Here is a 15386-nt window from a genome sequence, read left to right as displayed (position 1 = left end):
GGGCCTGAGGGATTGCCCTGGGCTCGGGTCCCACAGCCCTGGCGGCTCACCCCACTGGGGTGTTGAGTCCCCGCCTCTTCCTAAGGCCACTGTGGGCCACGAAGGTCCACTGTCCGCCCCCACTTTGGTCTTCAGCCGCCCTCCGGTGCGGCCCGACAAGGCCCCGTTGGACACGCCCCTTTGTTACCTCTTGTCCGAGGCTCCCATGCAGGCTCACTCCTAGGTCTCAGCGCCGGCTTGCCCCGACGCTGCTCTCTCGGCTCCTGCCTCCGGTTCTTCCATGAGTGCTGTCGCTGGCTCCGCTGAAGGTGCGGCTGCTGGATCCCCTGTCGGCGTTGCTCCCACCTTTACTGCCACCTCTGCTGCTGATGTTGCTGCCGGCTTTCCAGCTGGCTTTGCTGGCGGCATTACAGCCCGCTTCCCTGCCGGCTCTGCCGTCGGCCGTTCAGGCGGCTTTGTCAGCGTCGCTGCCGACTTCGTCGGAGCCTCTCCTGGCTCTGCACCCGGCTTCCCATGCTGCCGGGCGCGGCGGCTGATTCCCTCCGTGTGAGGGCTCTCCCCTCAAGCCTCCACTTGTCAGCAGCCCCGCTGCATTGTTGGGGCCGCTTTTTATCTTTCCCGGGTGGCGTCTTCCACCCACGCTGCTCAGCCGCAGCTGTATATACGCGTGGCTAATTACCCTCACTGGTGGTTTCACCACGCGCCTCTCCTCCGGCTCTCTGGGCTCTGCGATAGGTAAGTGGGGCTCTCCTTTGGCCTGGGGTCCTCCTGCCACCCCAGCTCCCCTGGGACAGGCACGATGGCATGATGGCTGGTTTCAGCCCCTGAGATTGTTGGGGCACCAAGTGAAGCATTGGTGGCACTTCCGGCAGCCCCCTTCCCAATCAGCGATCAGCTGCTGGATATCAGGAGGCACCAGTCACCCATGCTCATGATTTACTTCATAGTTCTGCTGCCTGTGCCCCAGCAAAGTAAACAGCATTTCAAGCCATGGTGACCCCACAGATCAGCACTGCTCAGTATGTATGTGTACTCGGATACCCACCACAAAGCATCAATGTGCTAATTAGCCGCCCAATCATGAGTGGAACCAGGTGTTCTTGTCATGGGTTCTGGGATGCTCCAACAATTTATGTGTAGATGAGGTGCAGAGCAGCCTGGTCTGGCTCTACCTCATTGAGGGTGGGGCCACACTAATCCTATGTGACAGGGTGAGAAAAGAGGCAACAGGGATTCTGGGTGAACTGATGGGGTCCTGTTTGGTTATGTTTGCCAGACATTTAAGGCTGATGAAGAAACAGGAATCATTGGAAACAGGAAAAAAAGATGCAGCTCAGCTGTGGGAGTGAAGACAAAGTTGAAATGCATTTAATGTAGTTGCTCACCATGACTTGTAAAAAGAGCAGTGCTGAGGGTTGATGTACACAATGGGAACTACTATATATCTTATTCAGATGGGCTATGCTAACCTATCCTTGTATGTTTTCCTAATGTGGGCCATGTGTTTTATAGTTATGCTCAGTGCTGGCTGCATTTAATCAATTTCATATTTTTTATGACTAAGCACGTGCTGCTTTTGGCATCAGTTTAATGATAGGCATATGTATTTAATGAGGTCTCCTTGTATGGAAATATAAGACAAGGGGTTTTTCCCCCTATGCTGACTGGGGGGAAAAAATCAGTATTTAAGTATTGTATTTAGTAAGTTAGGTACATATTTTTCAACATGCAATTTGTTGGGGAGAGCCATCACAAGACATTTTTTCTCAGTTTGCATAGAGTAGAAATCCTCCAGAGGCGCAAATCTGCAGCTCATCCCACTTCCTGGACACTAGTGCCATGGCAGTCTCATTGCAGGGAGATGGGCAAATCTGGAGACAGGAGCTGGGTTACATTAAAAATCAGGAGAGAGGCACATAATGGAAATATCCCACTACATAGTCTTTGATTGTGATATGACATTTATCTTTGCGAATTAAGGTATCAGGTTTCTCTCATAAATGAAGATAAATGCTATAGGCTTAAGCTGTTATGTAAATAAGCACTGAGATGCTTGGGGTTGCCTTAGGAGATCAGGAGGTAGTTGCATTCTTCAGTACTGAGTGCAAAATATGAAAAGGCAGAATCGTTTGAACTTCAGGCTGCGAAATAATTTTAGGTGATCCTGTGATACTTGGTTGTTGGTAATTAGCACTTAAACAGTAAATTCTGCAGCTAGTATATAATGCACTCATGTTTATCTTTGCATAGGTATGCTCAAATATAAATGTTATGTTGAGAAATACTAGTCGAAATGAGGTAACCTTTTGTCTTTCCTTGAGCTCACTGGGAATTGAGGCCCCTTAGTACCAGTACTGTGACAGGATTGGGTCTCTGTGTTCTTCACAAGAAGTAAGGCAGGAAATCTGTTAAAAATATAACTGGTACAGGCCCAGGTTTTTGGGGGTTTTTTTGGTTTATATTTGGAGTGTAGGACTGGATAAACTTACTGGGACACTGAGTCTAGTCTCCTGCTCCTGCTCTCGCAGGTAACCGTATTATATATTCTGTTTACTAAACTGATCCAGCTTTATCTTTAAAATAATTTTGCTCCCACTACTCCTATAAGAAGGCTGTTCTATAACCTCATCAGTCTAATAGTTAGAATCCTTCTTCAGCTTTCCAGCCCGCATTTGTTTATGGAGAGTTCATACCTATTTGTTCTTGTGCTGATGTTGCCCTTTAACTTACATGGTTCTTCCTTTCCTGGTCTCTACCCCTCTGCATTTGTACACATCAGACATACTGCTCCTCAGTTTTGGTATTTACACTGTAATTGGGATCAAATTCTTGTTCTTACTCACACAAATACTTTTTTTAATGTGTTACTACACTTCAGAACGTGGCTCAGGCTCCTCATGGAGGTTGGGAGGGAAGTGGCCTTCCATTTGTGAAATGATTTCCTGTTTCATAATAAAGCTGACTATCATTTTCTTTTCTAATCCATGACCATATTAATTGTTGTGCTCTCTCACAATCAGTGTGTCATCTAAGCACCATAGTTTTGTAAATGACAGGAGATCATAGAGGAGAAGATGAGAGCTGTTTCTTTTATGGAATTTTTCCACTATGGAGGGAAGTTATGGTTAGGCTCCCTTTGTGTCTGATATCAGTATTTCAGATTAGGGGTGAATGGCATCTCGTCCTACTGAAGGGATTAAAGCAGTATGCAGAGAGAGTGAAGACGATTTGGGGGATTATTAAAGCCCCAAACATGGTGGTGACTGGACATCATGTCCAGGTTGGCAAAAAGAAGCAAAAGGTTCCTGAGGAGCTAGAGATCAGTATGCCTGATCTATCCATATGCATAAATCAGTTCTTAGAGCAGAGTCATCTATAGCAACTATAAATCACTTAGTAGAGCAGAGTCATCTCTAAGCAGGCAGTGGTTAGCAGTAATTTCTGGTACTAGAACCTGACCAGTTACACTGGCAATGGAGCTGAACTATTTTTAGTTATCTGACATAGTCCTTCATTGATTAATGAGATTATACTTGGCCATGAATAATCCAATAAATCTGTTTCATGGATGATTGTAAAGTCTGGTTTTGTTGTGATTTGGAGAAAACCCCAAAAATTCTCTTGGAAGGGATGTGGACCCCAAGTCCTGCGGCATTCATTCTGCCAAGTGGGTAGGTCTGAAGAGACAAACTTAAAAGCCTGGACTCTCTGGCTTTCAAAAAAGCTGCAAATATAAAGTTCATTGCAAGATTCTAATTTGTTTTCTCTTCTAGCTTCAAGAATGGGGACATCCATCTAAAGAGGATCCTACCCAAATATTTGTACTCTCCAGTCTCATTCTTCTAAAGACTCATCCCTTTCAGAATGGCTGGAAAGGCTCCACCAGGGATAAACAAAAAGTCTTCACGGTCTACCCTTTCCCTTCCACCAGAACCAGTGGAGATCATTAGGAGCAAATCTTGCTCCAGGAGAGTTAAAATAAATGTAGGTGGACTCAACCATGAAGTCCTATGGAGGACTTTGGATAGACTTCCAAGGACACGATTAGGAAAACTCAGAGACTGCAATACTCATGAATCTCTGCTGGAAGTGTGTGATGATTATAATCTGAATGAGAATGAATATTTCTTTGATCGACACCCAGGAGCCTTCACCTCCATTTTGAATTTCTACAGGACAGGTAAATTGCACATGATGGAAGAAATGTGTGCTCTCTCTTTTGGCCAAGAACTTGATTACTGGGGGATTGATGAAATATATTTAGAATCTTGCTGCCAGGCAAGATACCACCAGAAGAAAGAACAAATGAATGAGGAACTAAGGAGAGAGGCAGAGACCTTGAGAGAGAGAGAAGGGGAAGAATTTGATAATACTTGTTGTCCAGACAAAAGGAAGAAACTCTGGGACTTGCTGGAGAAACCCAACTCATCTGTGGCTGCAAAGGTAGGATAAAAAATATGTACAACAGCAAATTAAGAATGCATGATTTGTACATTTCAATTTCAGCAGTAACTTTTACTAAATACATTTCATATGAAGGACAAAAAACAAGAGTCCATATGTTGGCTCATGAATACACTTATGAAATATCTATTCCAAATCCCACTGAAATCAGTGTCAGGGATCCTTGACTTCATTGGGCTTTGGATCTAGCCCCTTATGCTACACTTCATCTCTTTCTTTCTTTCTTTCTTTTCATTTCTTTTCTTTTTTTGCATTTAAACAAAAATGCACACGTAGCGACATTGCATTTTCATCTAAATTTTAAGTACAAAGCATTAGTAACTTTCTTGCTTTAGAGCAGTTGTGTCTGGTTACAAGAAATGTTTCTTACTAATCCTACATATCTTTTCTACAGTGTTAGTCTTGGTAATATGTCCATTGAAGACATCGTTTAGATTTAATATGGCTGTCACTCAGGACATTTGGTAAAAAGCATTGGTTGAATTGTCAAGGGTACCAACACCTAATATATCTGGGTGCTTTATGTATGGCAAGGATTGCATTAATATTATTTCTGAAAATAGATTTTGAGACCAAGAATTTGTCTTGTGAATGAAATATAGATATGAAAATTGCTGAGAGGAGGAATCAGCCTAATGAAATCCTGTCTCATTCCTGCCAACTTTAGGCAAAATTTCACCAATATGAAGGGGAAATATGGACTAACTGCACCAGATTTTGGTTGTGTTCATTAAAATAAGATGCCTTTCACTTCCATGAATGGCACTAAATCAGAGGGACTATTTATGCTGTAATGTACTACTTGCTGTAACAAGCATCATCAGCATCTGTTCCTAAATGCTGATAATAAGTAGCACCTCAGCTATTCTCTACAAAACCCTTTAGAACATTAAATGGCCACATACAACTTAACTTTGACTTTGCTGATTCCTTTTACTTGAGTTTTATTAGGTCTCCACCCCTTTCTTGCAAAGATACTAAAATGTACTAAGAGTGTTTCTATGGTAACACTTCTACGGTTTACTTAATAATAATTTTTTAATATTTAGACATTTTGAAATGGGTAGTAACTTTTATTTTAGTTTTTCTCTGTGACCGGTTTAATTACTATACATAGAAACTGATGTGTGGACAAGATGTATGTTAAGGTGACAAGAGTACATTGTAACTGCAGTATGCAGCTAACGAAAATGAGTGTCATTTACAATAGAAATCTAAGTGTGCTTTCAGATCTACATATTCAGAGCCATATGCTACTCTCTAGTAGGAGGACCAAAAGGGAAGCAGATTGCCATAAATTATGTGAGAAGGGGTTCAAGTTCATGCTATGCTCTATCATCCCATGGCACTATATATATGTCTCTAGCCTTTCTGCAGTGTTTTTGTGGCACAATTACTATAAAGCCTGATGATTAAGGTTAGAATTAGGGACCAGCCTACATATTCCCTGTGCAATGTCCCTTACACAACCTGTTACCATCAAAAACTATGAAAAAGATGTATGTGGAAGAGGGAGACAGGGAGAGCCCAGCAGCAGTCGGTGTCCCTACCACCACTGAGTAGCAATCTCACCTAGGAGAACCACTCTAGCTACACACACAGCCTTGAGACATCCAGGATGTGATGTCACTGACCACATATCTTGCCACAGTGCTACCTCATGTGCCCCATCAGCTGTATACTTTTGAGGGGGAAATGCATTAAACCTTTCTTATAAGCTCTTTTCTGTGTTGTTTCCAGATAGTAGAAAAGGATGTAGTGCTTAATAACAAGGTGAAATTAATGTTTGCCAAAATATAGTGTAAATGAGAAATCAGGTTGATTATGCTGAACAGTTGGATAGGGCAAGAATAAAACTCCAGTTCTTTTCTTTAGAGTGTGTTATGTTCTTGTGGGGGAAGGGAGGGGGACATTTTTGGGTTTTTTGGTTTGTGGGCAATGGTGTATACCTAGAAAAAGTGGGCTTTTTATGAGTTCAACTCTATTCCCATTGATTTTTTTAGTATTAAATCCCCATGGACTTGAGTGACAACCAGGGTTAGGCTAATGCTGAACTCTTTTGAAAATTTTAAGCAAAATACTTACGTTGCTGCACTTTACAGATGATTGGATCTATTTGGAAGGGCATAGCAACACACTTATCTTTCCTAAAAAAGATTTAGCAGTATTCATTTAAGGTAGGTTCTGAAAATGCAGGTGACTTATTCTTTTTACTAAGGGTGATGCACGTTTATGTTGCTTGCCTCCCTCTTGGTACTCTCATCTGATTGAACACAAGTCACAGAACACGTTCTCTGATGGTATTTTGTTACAAACAGTTCATGTCGTGCTTGTGTTTATGCTGTACTCTGAACCCTATTTGTCTAATTTAAATTGCCTTCTGTTTGAATTAATGCTATTTTTTTATGAGATCAAGGTGGCCATGAGCATGTCACAAAGCATGTTATACAGAAAAAGTCTCTTTCAGTGATCCTCAGTAAATATACTGTATATAAATATTCAGTGGGCCAGAATCTCCTAACAAATACTTGTATGTAAGCTCAGTAGAAGGCAGTAGAAATTGATTTTGATGTGGTTGCCTAATGTGTAGGAGATGAGAAATGGGCCAATATTCCTAGCCTAATGGAACATTGGCAAATGAATGGTCTCATAATAATCAAAATATACTGAAATCAGTATACATTATGCACTTAAATTCGATATGATGTCAGTTGGACAGGATGTTTGGATCTATGGTGTGATTCTCTTTTAAGGTACATTTATACTGACAGATTTCTGCTACTGGTTTAACAGTGTAATAATGTCTTCATGTTGCAAATTCTTAGTTAAGAAATTATTAGAAATAAGAAGCTTGATGCCTACCCAATAATCTCATTCCCTCTGTAAAATTAAATTGAACAATTGTTGTCTTTGAGGACCAAGTATCACAACAGCAGCATGCTGGATTGCCAGCTATTTGTGTACTCAAGATGCCAAGCCCCAGGCTGGAGAAGACATGCTGAACCTCCAGGGAAAAAAGGCTAGATCATCCACTCCTACAACAAGATCTGGCAGCTAATCTAAACAGCAGTGGTATCAGCTTTGTAAGGAACGGTTTGTCTGCCTACCAGTTCAGAGGTGAAGCTACTCTTTAGAGAGGAAATAGCAAAGTGATTTTTTTTTGAGTGGAAAATCAAGAATATATGGAAATATTGTAATTTAGCCTAAATCGCTAAAATACTTGTAAAAACATGTCAGAAAAAGAATACTTCACTCATTTAGTCTGCAGAAGTCCATAATGTCATTTGGTACTGCATGGTTCAAATAGAGTAGTTTAAAGCTATTTTTGTCTAAAAGATTAGGAATATGTGATAAATACTCAAAACTCAATTTGGTTTTTGGATATACGTGTGTTCATTAACAGGTGTCAGATGTAGTAACTTACTGTGAATGTGATCTGAATGTACAACAGTCATTAGTCATGTTAGTCTGAAGTCAGGTAGAAGGTAGGGTCTGCTGGCATTTGGTGAAGTAGGTTGTTGCCTACAAAAGCTCATGCCTTTTCAAAATTGTTAGTCTCTAAGGTACCCCCTGTTCTGCCTTCTGCCAGTTACAAGAGGCCAAATCCTGCAGTCCTGCCTGAGTCTCTACTAAGGCAAAACTCCCAATGAATTTAGTAGATCTTGTAGGATTAGAGTCTGTTTATGCTTTTTTCCTTGCTGGAGGGTTTATTTTCATGCATAAGCCCTGATCCACTAAAGTACTAAGTTGGATGTTGGGCTTTGAAGTACACAAGTAGATCTGCTTGGGGAATTTAGAGATGTGGGATAAAAAAACTGCTCTGAACAGTGCAGGGCCTCTAATCTGGCATCTTTCTTATCCTGAAACACTGCCCTAACCACTGGACTATCGATTAAGAGAGAGTGTCTCTTCCGACTCTCGGACACTCCTCAGAAGTGACTGGAAAGTGTTGGACCCAAAAAACTTCTTGAATTGAACGTCTCAGGTTTTAATCTGACAAAAGACAAAGGGACATGACTCCATTTGGTGAAAACATTTAAAAGGTTTTAGTTTTTATTCCAATGCAGAATGAATACAGACTTTGAACCCTTGTGGAAATGAGGCACGAAGCACCTGGAGAATACCATATAGCTGTCTAACAGGGGTAGTCCTGTAGACTTCAGTGGAAATTGCTTTCTTGCTCACACTTCAGCACCTGTGTAAGCACCTCACTGTATCAGGATCTTAATGCCTTGGCATGGTTGTGTTGTACAGTTTTGTGCTGCTGTTGAAAAAGAGAAAAAAGTCAGAGTCATTCTACCAATTATTAAGAAACAAATAAACAAACAGCTTTAATTCTGGTTATAAGGCATTAATCTATGAACTATTGTCCATTTGGTCCTGGTTTACAGAGTTAAAGAGTCTGATTCTCATTTTATACCTTCTTTTTGTGTAATTGAATTACACAAAATGAGATCGGAATGAGGCCTGTATTTTCTTGCTTGGATTTAATATAATAAATAAGTGGAATATGTAAGAGGGAGCCTACTTTTGCCTAAAGATATTTAAAAATGAGTCTATCAGTCTTCTTTCAGAACTAGTAAATTGCATATCAGTATATTGAAAACCTGACTGCCTAGTTGTAATTAAATCTTTGCTGGCTTTTTCATACTAAATTCATTTTTTGCTGTTCTTTATTGTAGCTTGGCTATTTGAAATCAATTGTAGGATAACATGTCAAAGACTGATCCTTTTTTGTACAAGTCCCTTCTTGTACAAGTAATTCTTTGTCATATGAATGTTCCCTTTGAAGCCCTAATATGACTATTAGTCAGTCAAGTATAAAAAGCTAGTATATATGAGTGAAGCCAACTAAAAATTACTAGTCAGCCTTACAGTACCTTTAATTTTTCCATGACTTCTATTGACTTCCAGACACAGAAGGCTAGAATATTCTTTTGGGCTATGTGGCATGCATGCTTTTTCCTTTCTTTTTAAGGTAATTTGAAACTGTAAGAGTTTAAAAAGTATTTTATCAGTAATTCCGTCTCCCTGGTCTAGTTGCTCCCTTGTGCTCTCTCTCACGTACGCATACACATTCTTTTTTAAATCTTTGCTGTGATTTGAATGTGTCCCTTGGGAATATCATAGTAATTTATCAGCTTCTCATTGATTATATAATATAATTGTCCTCCAGCTCTTAGTTGAATCTGGAAAGCTGCATGCTATTTGTTCAGGACTTAAATTTGGTGCTTAAAAAATCCCTATTGAAATAAACAGGAGAGGAATTAGGATTGAATTCCAACCCCAAACATTTACTGAGCTGCAATATACATCATGGCTAGACTAAGCACAATCTACTTGTACGGGCTTCTCCCCAGCAGAAGACTCTTCCATTATACATTTGGGGCCTGATTCTCATTCTTTCTTAAATCCTTTCCACACATATTTTGCATCTATTTTAAGGCCCCTTTATACTATTGGAGTAGAGTAAAATGGAACTTTGTATAAATGAGAAATCAGGTCCAGCTATTTTCTAGGCATTTGGAATGAATATGGATGTCATATAAAATATGAGTGCCATCCTTTCCAAATCCATCATAACTGAACCTCCTGGTTGTCAGGAACAATATTTACTCAGTAGCTGAACCACATTAACGTTACATCATTGATTGTAATAGTGTCGACTTGAATTTATAATCTATGCATGTTGTACTCCAGCCAGCCACTAAGTTTGTTGTATGTAGTGCAAAGGAGAATTAACATGCAAGAAACAGAAGAGTATTAGCAAATTAATATTTCTATTAGAGATGTTGGGTATACTGTTCAAATGGAAGAAGAAACACCTGTTTTACATCTTGAGTCACAAAATGTCCTTGCTCCTTCTGGATTTACTTCTGTCCCAGTGTTTACAGCATTCTATATCAGCTTGATCTTGTCAATAATTCCAGTATGGTCGCTATAACAACAGCCTATATTTCTGTGTACTTTCTTATCTAATGTTAGATTTGGATAAAGGAGATAGGGAAATAAGGTTTGTCTCTTAAAGGAATAGGTACCTTTCTGTGCTAAGTGAATTTTCCGTAAGAGTTTGGGTACTTCAGGATCTTCCAGCATTTACAGAGAACAAGGGTTTTAATAGTATTTTTTTTTTTTTTGGCCAAAGAAGGTTGGAACTTCTATTGACCTCCAGTTTCTGGTGCACTAACTAGAAATTCTATCATGAAACAGTGTTTGAGTCACTTGTGGCCTGTCTCTAAATAGATTGAGTGTTCTGGTATCATTGACAATGGTATTATTCTTGTCTTTATTCCCAGTACCATTGCTTTAAAGACCTACAACATCCCAAACTGAAGTTATGGGAAAGCAGGTGCATGATTAATTTGGAAAGTAGGAAGAATGCCATGAGTTGTAGGTATTTTTGCACCACTCTATCCTTCATTTTAATCCTGACACTGCCCATTTTTCGTTACAAGCAAATCTAATTTTCTTTGCAAACCTTTAATGGCAGTCAATGTGACTGTAAAACAAAGAGATTATATTTGATGCCAGGAATTAAATTTTAATAACTAAAGTATTTTACTGTCTCAAAAGATAAGTGAATGTATTGCTTTTCCAATAGACATCATATCAAGGATCACATAGATTGGCAGTAGCTAATTGATCTTGTTTTAAAAGCCTGTGTATGCTGACTACTGAGTTGGTCATTAAAAGATTATTTACCTTCTGTACTTTTTGCACAAAGTATCACATAACTAATGATTCAGCAGTCTGGAGCAGCATAAATATCACAGAAATAAGGCACTACTATTTAACCTACCATGGTTTGGAGTTGTTTTAATATCTCCATTTATCTAAGGGCTCCTTGATGATGCCTGCAATGTGTGTTACCAAATTTGCCCATTACTTTGGGGTGTGCTCATTTATTAGGGATAGTTTCTAGGGTCTTGGTAATTCTGTCAATGTGCTGCTTGTGTTACTATACGGAGCTGTATTTCTCCCTTCTGCAAGCCCTCACCCCCAATGGAGCTATCTTGCAGGACTCAATCTCAATGGGACTGGGTTCCTCCAGTCACCAAATCAGTCATACACACAAACACACACAAATTAACGTGACACGCCTGACCTGGCTGGGCTGATCAGCATGGACAGGCTGACACCCTCATATGCCAAGAATCAGTTCATAAGAGCAACAATAAAATGCAGTCAGACACAAGCACACAGGTAAACAGAATTCCTCTGAATCCGGCTGGGTGTCCAGCTGACACCCTCATGGGCCAGCATTCAGTTCATAAGGGCACGTCTGAGTCAAACTGGGTCAATCAGCCTATACAAGCTGATCCCCTTATGTGTTTCAAACTCAGCACATCCCAATCTTTGGCCTCTTGATGAGCAGACCCCACAATAATTTGGGCTTCACAGGGATCTTTAGCATAGGTAAAAGAAGCGTTGCTGCAGAGCACGGGAGGAAAGAGAAGCAGAGAAGGAAAAATATACACAACTACTACCAGTTTGACTATAAAAGTTATTTATTGCTAAGCATATGAAATATATAATAGTACTAGTAGTAATAGACATGCAAAAGAAAAACAAACACCAACAATGACAATACTACCCTGGTTTCACTAAGTATTTGGGGAAACTTAGCTCAAGCTTAACTGATACAGTTCAGGTTCAGAAGTTTATGCCTAGAAAGAAGACAGAGAACGCTGGGATCTCACCTAGTCCACGGTACTCAGGCTGCAAAGCTGACAGGCACAGTCTGTAGCACAGTCCTTGAAGGGAGAGATGATCTGTTCTTCCAGCGTCCCAAGAACGACAGGGGATGGTGTCAGCACAGGGGTTTTCTTCTTCTCCTTCTTTCCTCCTGCTTCTACTTCTTTTCCTTCCTTTTCCTCTTCCTGTTCTTCCTCTTCTTCTAGCAGCACACACACTTACAGATTTTTATACCCTCAGTTTAGCTGCTTCGAAGCACCCTCAGTAGTGTAAATCATTGTCTTTTCTATTGACAAGGGGTTATCTGGTTTGGACCATCTCAGGAAACTGATTGATAATCAGGAAACACTTAAGATTAGGGAGTAACCCAAATACTTGGGAGCCAGCTTGAAATTCCTATGGGTGGCAGATATACTGATGGGATATCTCATGGTTTCTTCAGGAACAATAGATAGCTTGCAGCATCAGGATTTTGGATTTTTACTTGTTGTGCACAAGCCTCAGCTTAGCATGACTTTTCCAGATCTTACTATAGTCTTTTAACAGACTTAAAGCAATTATTGGGGTGCTCATAACCTTTTGTGGAGAGGACTCCCACCAGTCGTCTCGGGAAAGATATGACAACACCTGGGATTAGGGCTCCAGCAGGCTGGATGCTGTGATGAACCCTTAACCATTGTTCAAATGTTGCCCATACCCCCTCTGACTCGGTCTCTTGCCTCAGCATTCCCTAACCCGGCAACCGAGTTTTAGTCAATCAAGTTTAAATAGGCCTCCCATAGTGGGACCGGGGAATGTACGGCCCAAGATGCCTATTAAACTTAGAGCTGTGTGTGTGTGTCTGGGGGGGGAAAAGTCCTTAGCAAATCCAGATTAGAACTGGCCTGATAAATGCTGAGCTGGGTGTGTGTGAACATGGGTTGATTAACATTGGAAGCACAGATTCCCCATCATGCAGTGCTCTCCTGCTTCTCTGGTCCCAGAATTCACTGCAGCCTCTGCTTCAGGCTTTCTGTTTTCCATCTCTCATGTAAATGAGACCTAGGGCAGTTGATTCACTCTTGTCACCCTTATCTGGTGAGGGTCTTAGGTGCGTCTCTCACTGCATCTTAATCAGTTTCGTTTAGGTAGAGGAGGGGGCGGGGTGAGTCCTTTGTGAGTCAGACAGACTGCATCCTGTACCAGGGTTCCCCAAGAATACAGAGCTGAGACGTAACATGTGCTTTAAGTTTTTCTCCCAGGTAGAATTTACAAAAAATCTGGTATTGCACTTCAACAAGTAAAATGAAATAAAATGTCCTTAAAGGTAATCTGCTGGATATTGACAGTTAATTTTTAGTAACTCAAATGTTTAGATTATGAAAGCTACACCAGGGGCAGAATTAGAATGAGCCAGACCTAGACAATATTACTGACTTCAAACAGCTGCATCAAGGAAATATCCCATTCGTTATATGTGCAAAAGGGAAGGGATTGTTTCCATTATAAGTTATGAAAAAGGAATGAATTGCTGTGCCAATTCTTAGTTGTTAATACCTCCCATGGAAGCCACATTTCCTTTTCCTGTCCATTAAAAAGGACTTAATTATGAATCTTGTTAAAGAGGAATAAAAAGAAGGATAACTAGGGGAAAAGGGCTTCAACTCTTTTTCATGCTTGTGCTAAACCATGGTCTGTGTTAATATGGCAGAACAGAACTGCCTACACACAGTGTTTGGGTCTCCCTCAGTGCACAGTCAGGAGCTTTCTCTATTGCAGAGAAGTGCACCAGATTTAGAGCAGAGATTACCTGTTAGTAAGTCAGTTTATGATCTGAATTTGGGTAGCCCATTTGATAAAGCAGGATGTTACTTGACAATTTTTGATGCTGGTCAATTGACCAGTCAGTTGACATTATTTGACCAATCAGTTTACTAGTTAGCAATCCTAATTGTGCCTTCACTAAGGGGCCTGCCACATGCCCTAAATTGCTGTGCTGCCCTTTCATTAGCAGTTGTTGTATTGTGTTCTCTTGGCCATGTTTGAAAAAAGTTCATTAATATTAAGAGATACTTAACAATTGCACTGAATTATGTGAGGGTGATATTAATTATAAGATCACCAGTGGTAAATCTGCTCTAAATTCTGCATACATGGAGTATATTAAGGAATGTAGACTACCCAGAGAAAGTCCTTGAGTGCTGTTTTCTTGCCTTTGGGTTTCTGATTTATCTGCAGGATGGAAAGCAGCATAAGTAGGTAAGACAACTCCTAAATATCTAGAGCCCTACCAGATTCATGGCAGAAGTGGGCTGCGCTGAGGCTCCTTTAATCTTGCAGGTTATCGCTGTGCGCCCCACCACTGATTAGTGGAAGGGCCCTGCTTTCAGCTCACTCCTGATTGTCAGGAAAGCAAAACCTCGCACTGTTTTTGCCTCCCCGCTAGTCAGCAGCAAGCAGCGGGGCCACTGGGGCCCCTCGGCCAGTCAGATTTGGGGAGGCATAAATATTGTCATGTTTAAAACCGTAGTTTTTGATTCTCTGCCAATCAAGTGTGAGCTGCAGGCGTGGCCCCTCCGCCAATCAGTGGTGATGGGGGAAGGAGCATAGGGAAACCTACAAAATTAAAGAAGCCACAGTATAGCCCACTACCACTGTGAATCTGGTAGGGCCCTGCAAATAACTATTCAGGCAAAGAGATTTTCATATTTTTCTTATTCTAGCAATATTGTGACACGTGCCGTGACGCATGTTGGACTTTTTCTTTTTGATGGGTATATTAAATGAACCTCATTATTTCTTGGGAGCAATTATTTCTCTGGAGTATTTGAGGGCGGGCATCTGAGACTCTCACAACTGTTTTTAAAATGCTTAGTGAGGAAAGCAGTATCCCAAGAGAGCCTTTATGTACAGAGGCCACAGTCTGTTCTTTATGTGAATTAGTAATTCCAGTTTTGGAAGCTACGCACACATATCAAGGCCAGATTCTCAACTGGATTAAATCTGTGTAATCCGATTGGAGTCCTTTGAATCTTCACTGATTTGCACTAGCTGAGAATCTGGCCCAAGTTCAGATGCAAGCCCTAAATAAGAAGTTTGGTTTGGTATATAAGGCTTTTGCCATATTTACAGAGGGCATTTTATGTCTGCGTTAAATTACGATAGATGTGATGTGTTTTTCAGTAGTTTCAAGAAGTAGAGGAAGGAGAGCAAGTTATCTTAAAGAAGTTTGCTGCTGGATCAGTGAA

General features: G+C 40.8%; 1 protein-coding gene across 2 annotated transcripts in view; it reads left to right on the top strand.

Annotated features, from left to right (window-relative positions):
- Positions 1-15386, top strand: part of KCNB2 (potassium voltage-gated channel subfamily B member 2) — a 343724-nt gene that overhangs the window by 28253 nt on the left and 300085 nt on the right. For both annotated transcript variants that reach the window (XM_006015303.3, XM_025200237.1), the window contains exon 2: positions 3774-4443. In XM_006015303.3, the coding sequence (XP_006015365.1) occupies positions 3865-4443 (579 nt within the window). In that variant the 5' untranslated portion in view covers positions 3774-3864. The remainder of the gene's footprint in view (positions 1-3773; positions 4444-15386) is intronic.

The sequence above is a fragment of the Alligator sinensis genome, unplaced genomic scaffold, assembly GCF_000455745.1.
Source record: "Alligator sinensis unplaced genomic scaffold, ASM45574v1 scaffold71_1, whole genome shotgun sequence".
In the NCBI taxonomy this organism is placed as follows: domain Eukaryota; kingdom Metazoa; phylum Chordata; order Crocodylia; family Alligatoridae; genus Alligator; species Alligator sinensis.
Note: the sequence above shows the minus strand (reverse complement) of the source record. Positions and strands in the feature narration are given on the sequence as shown.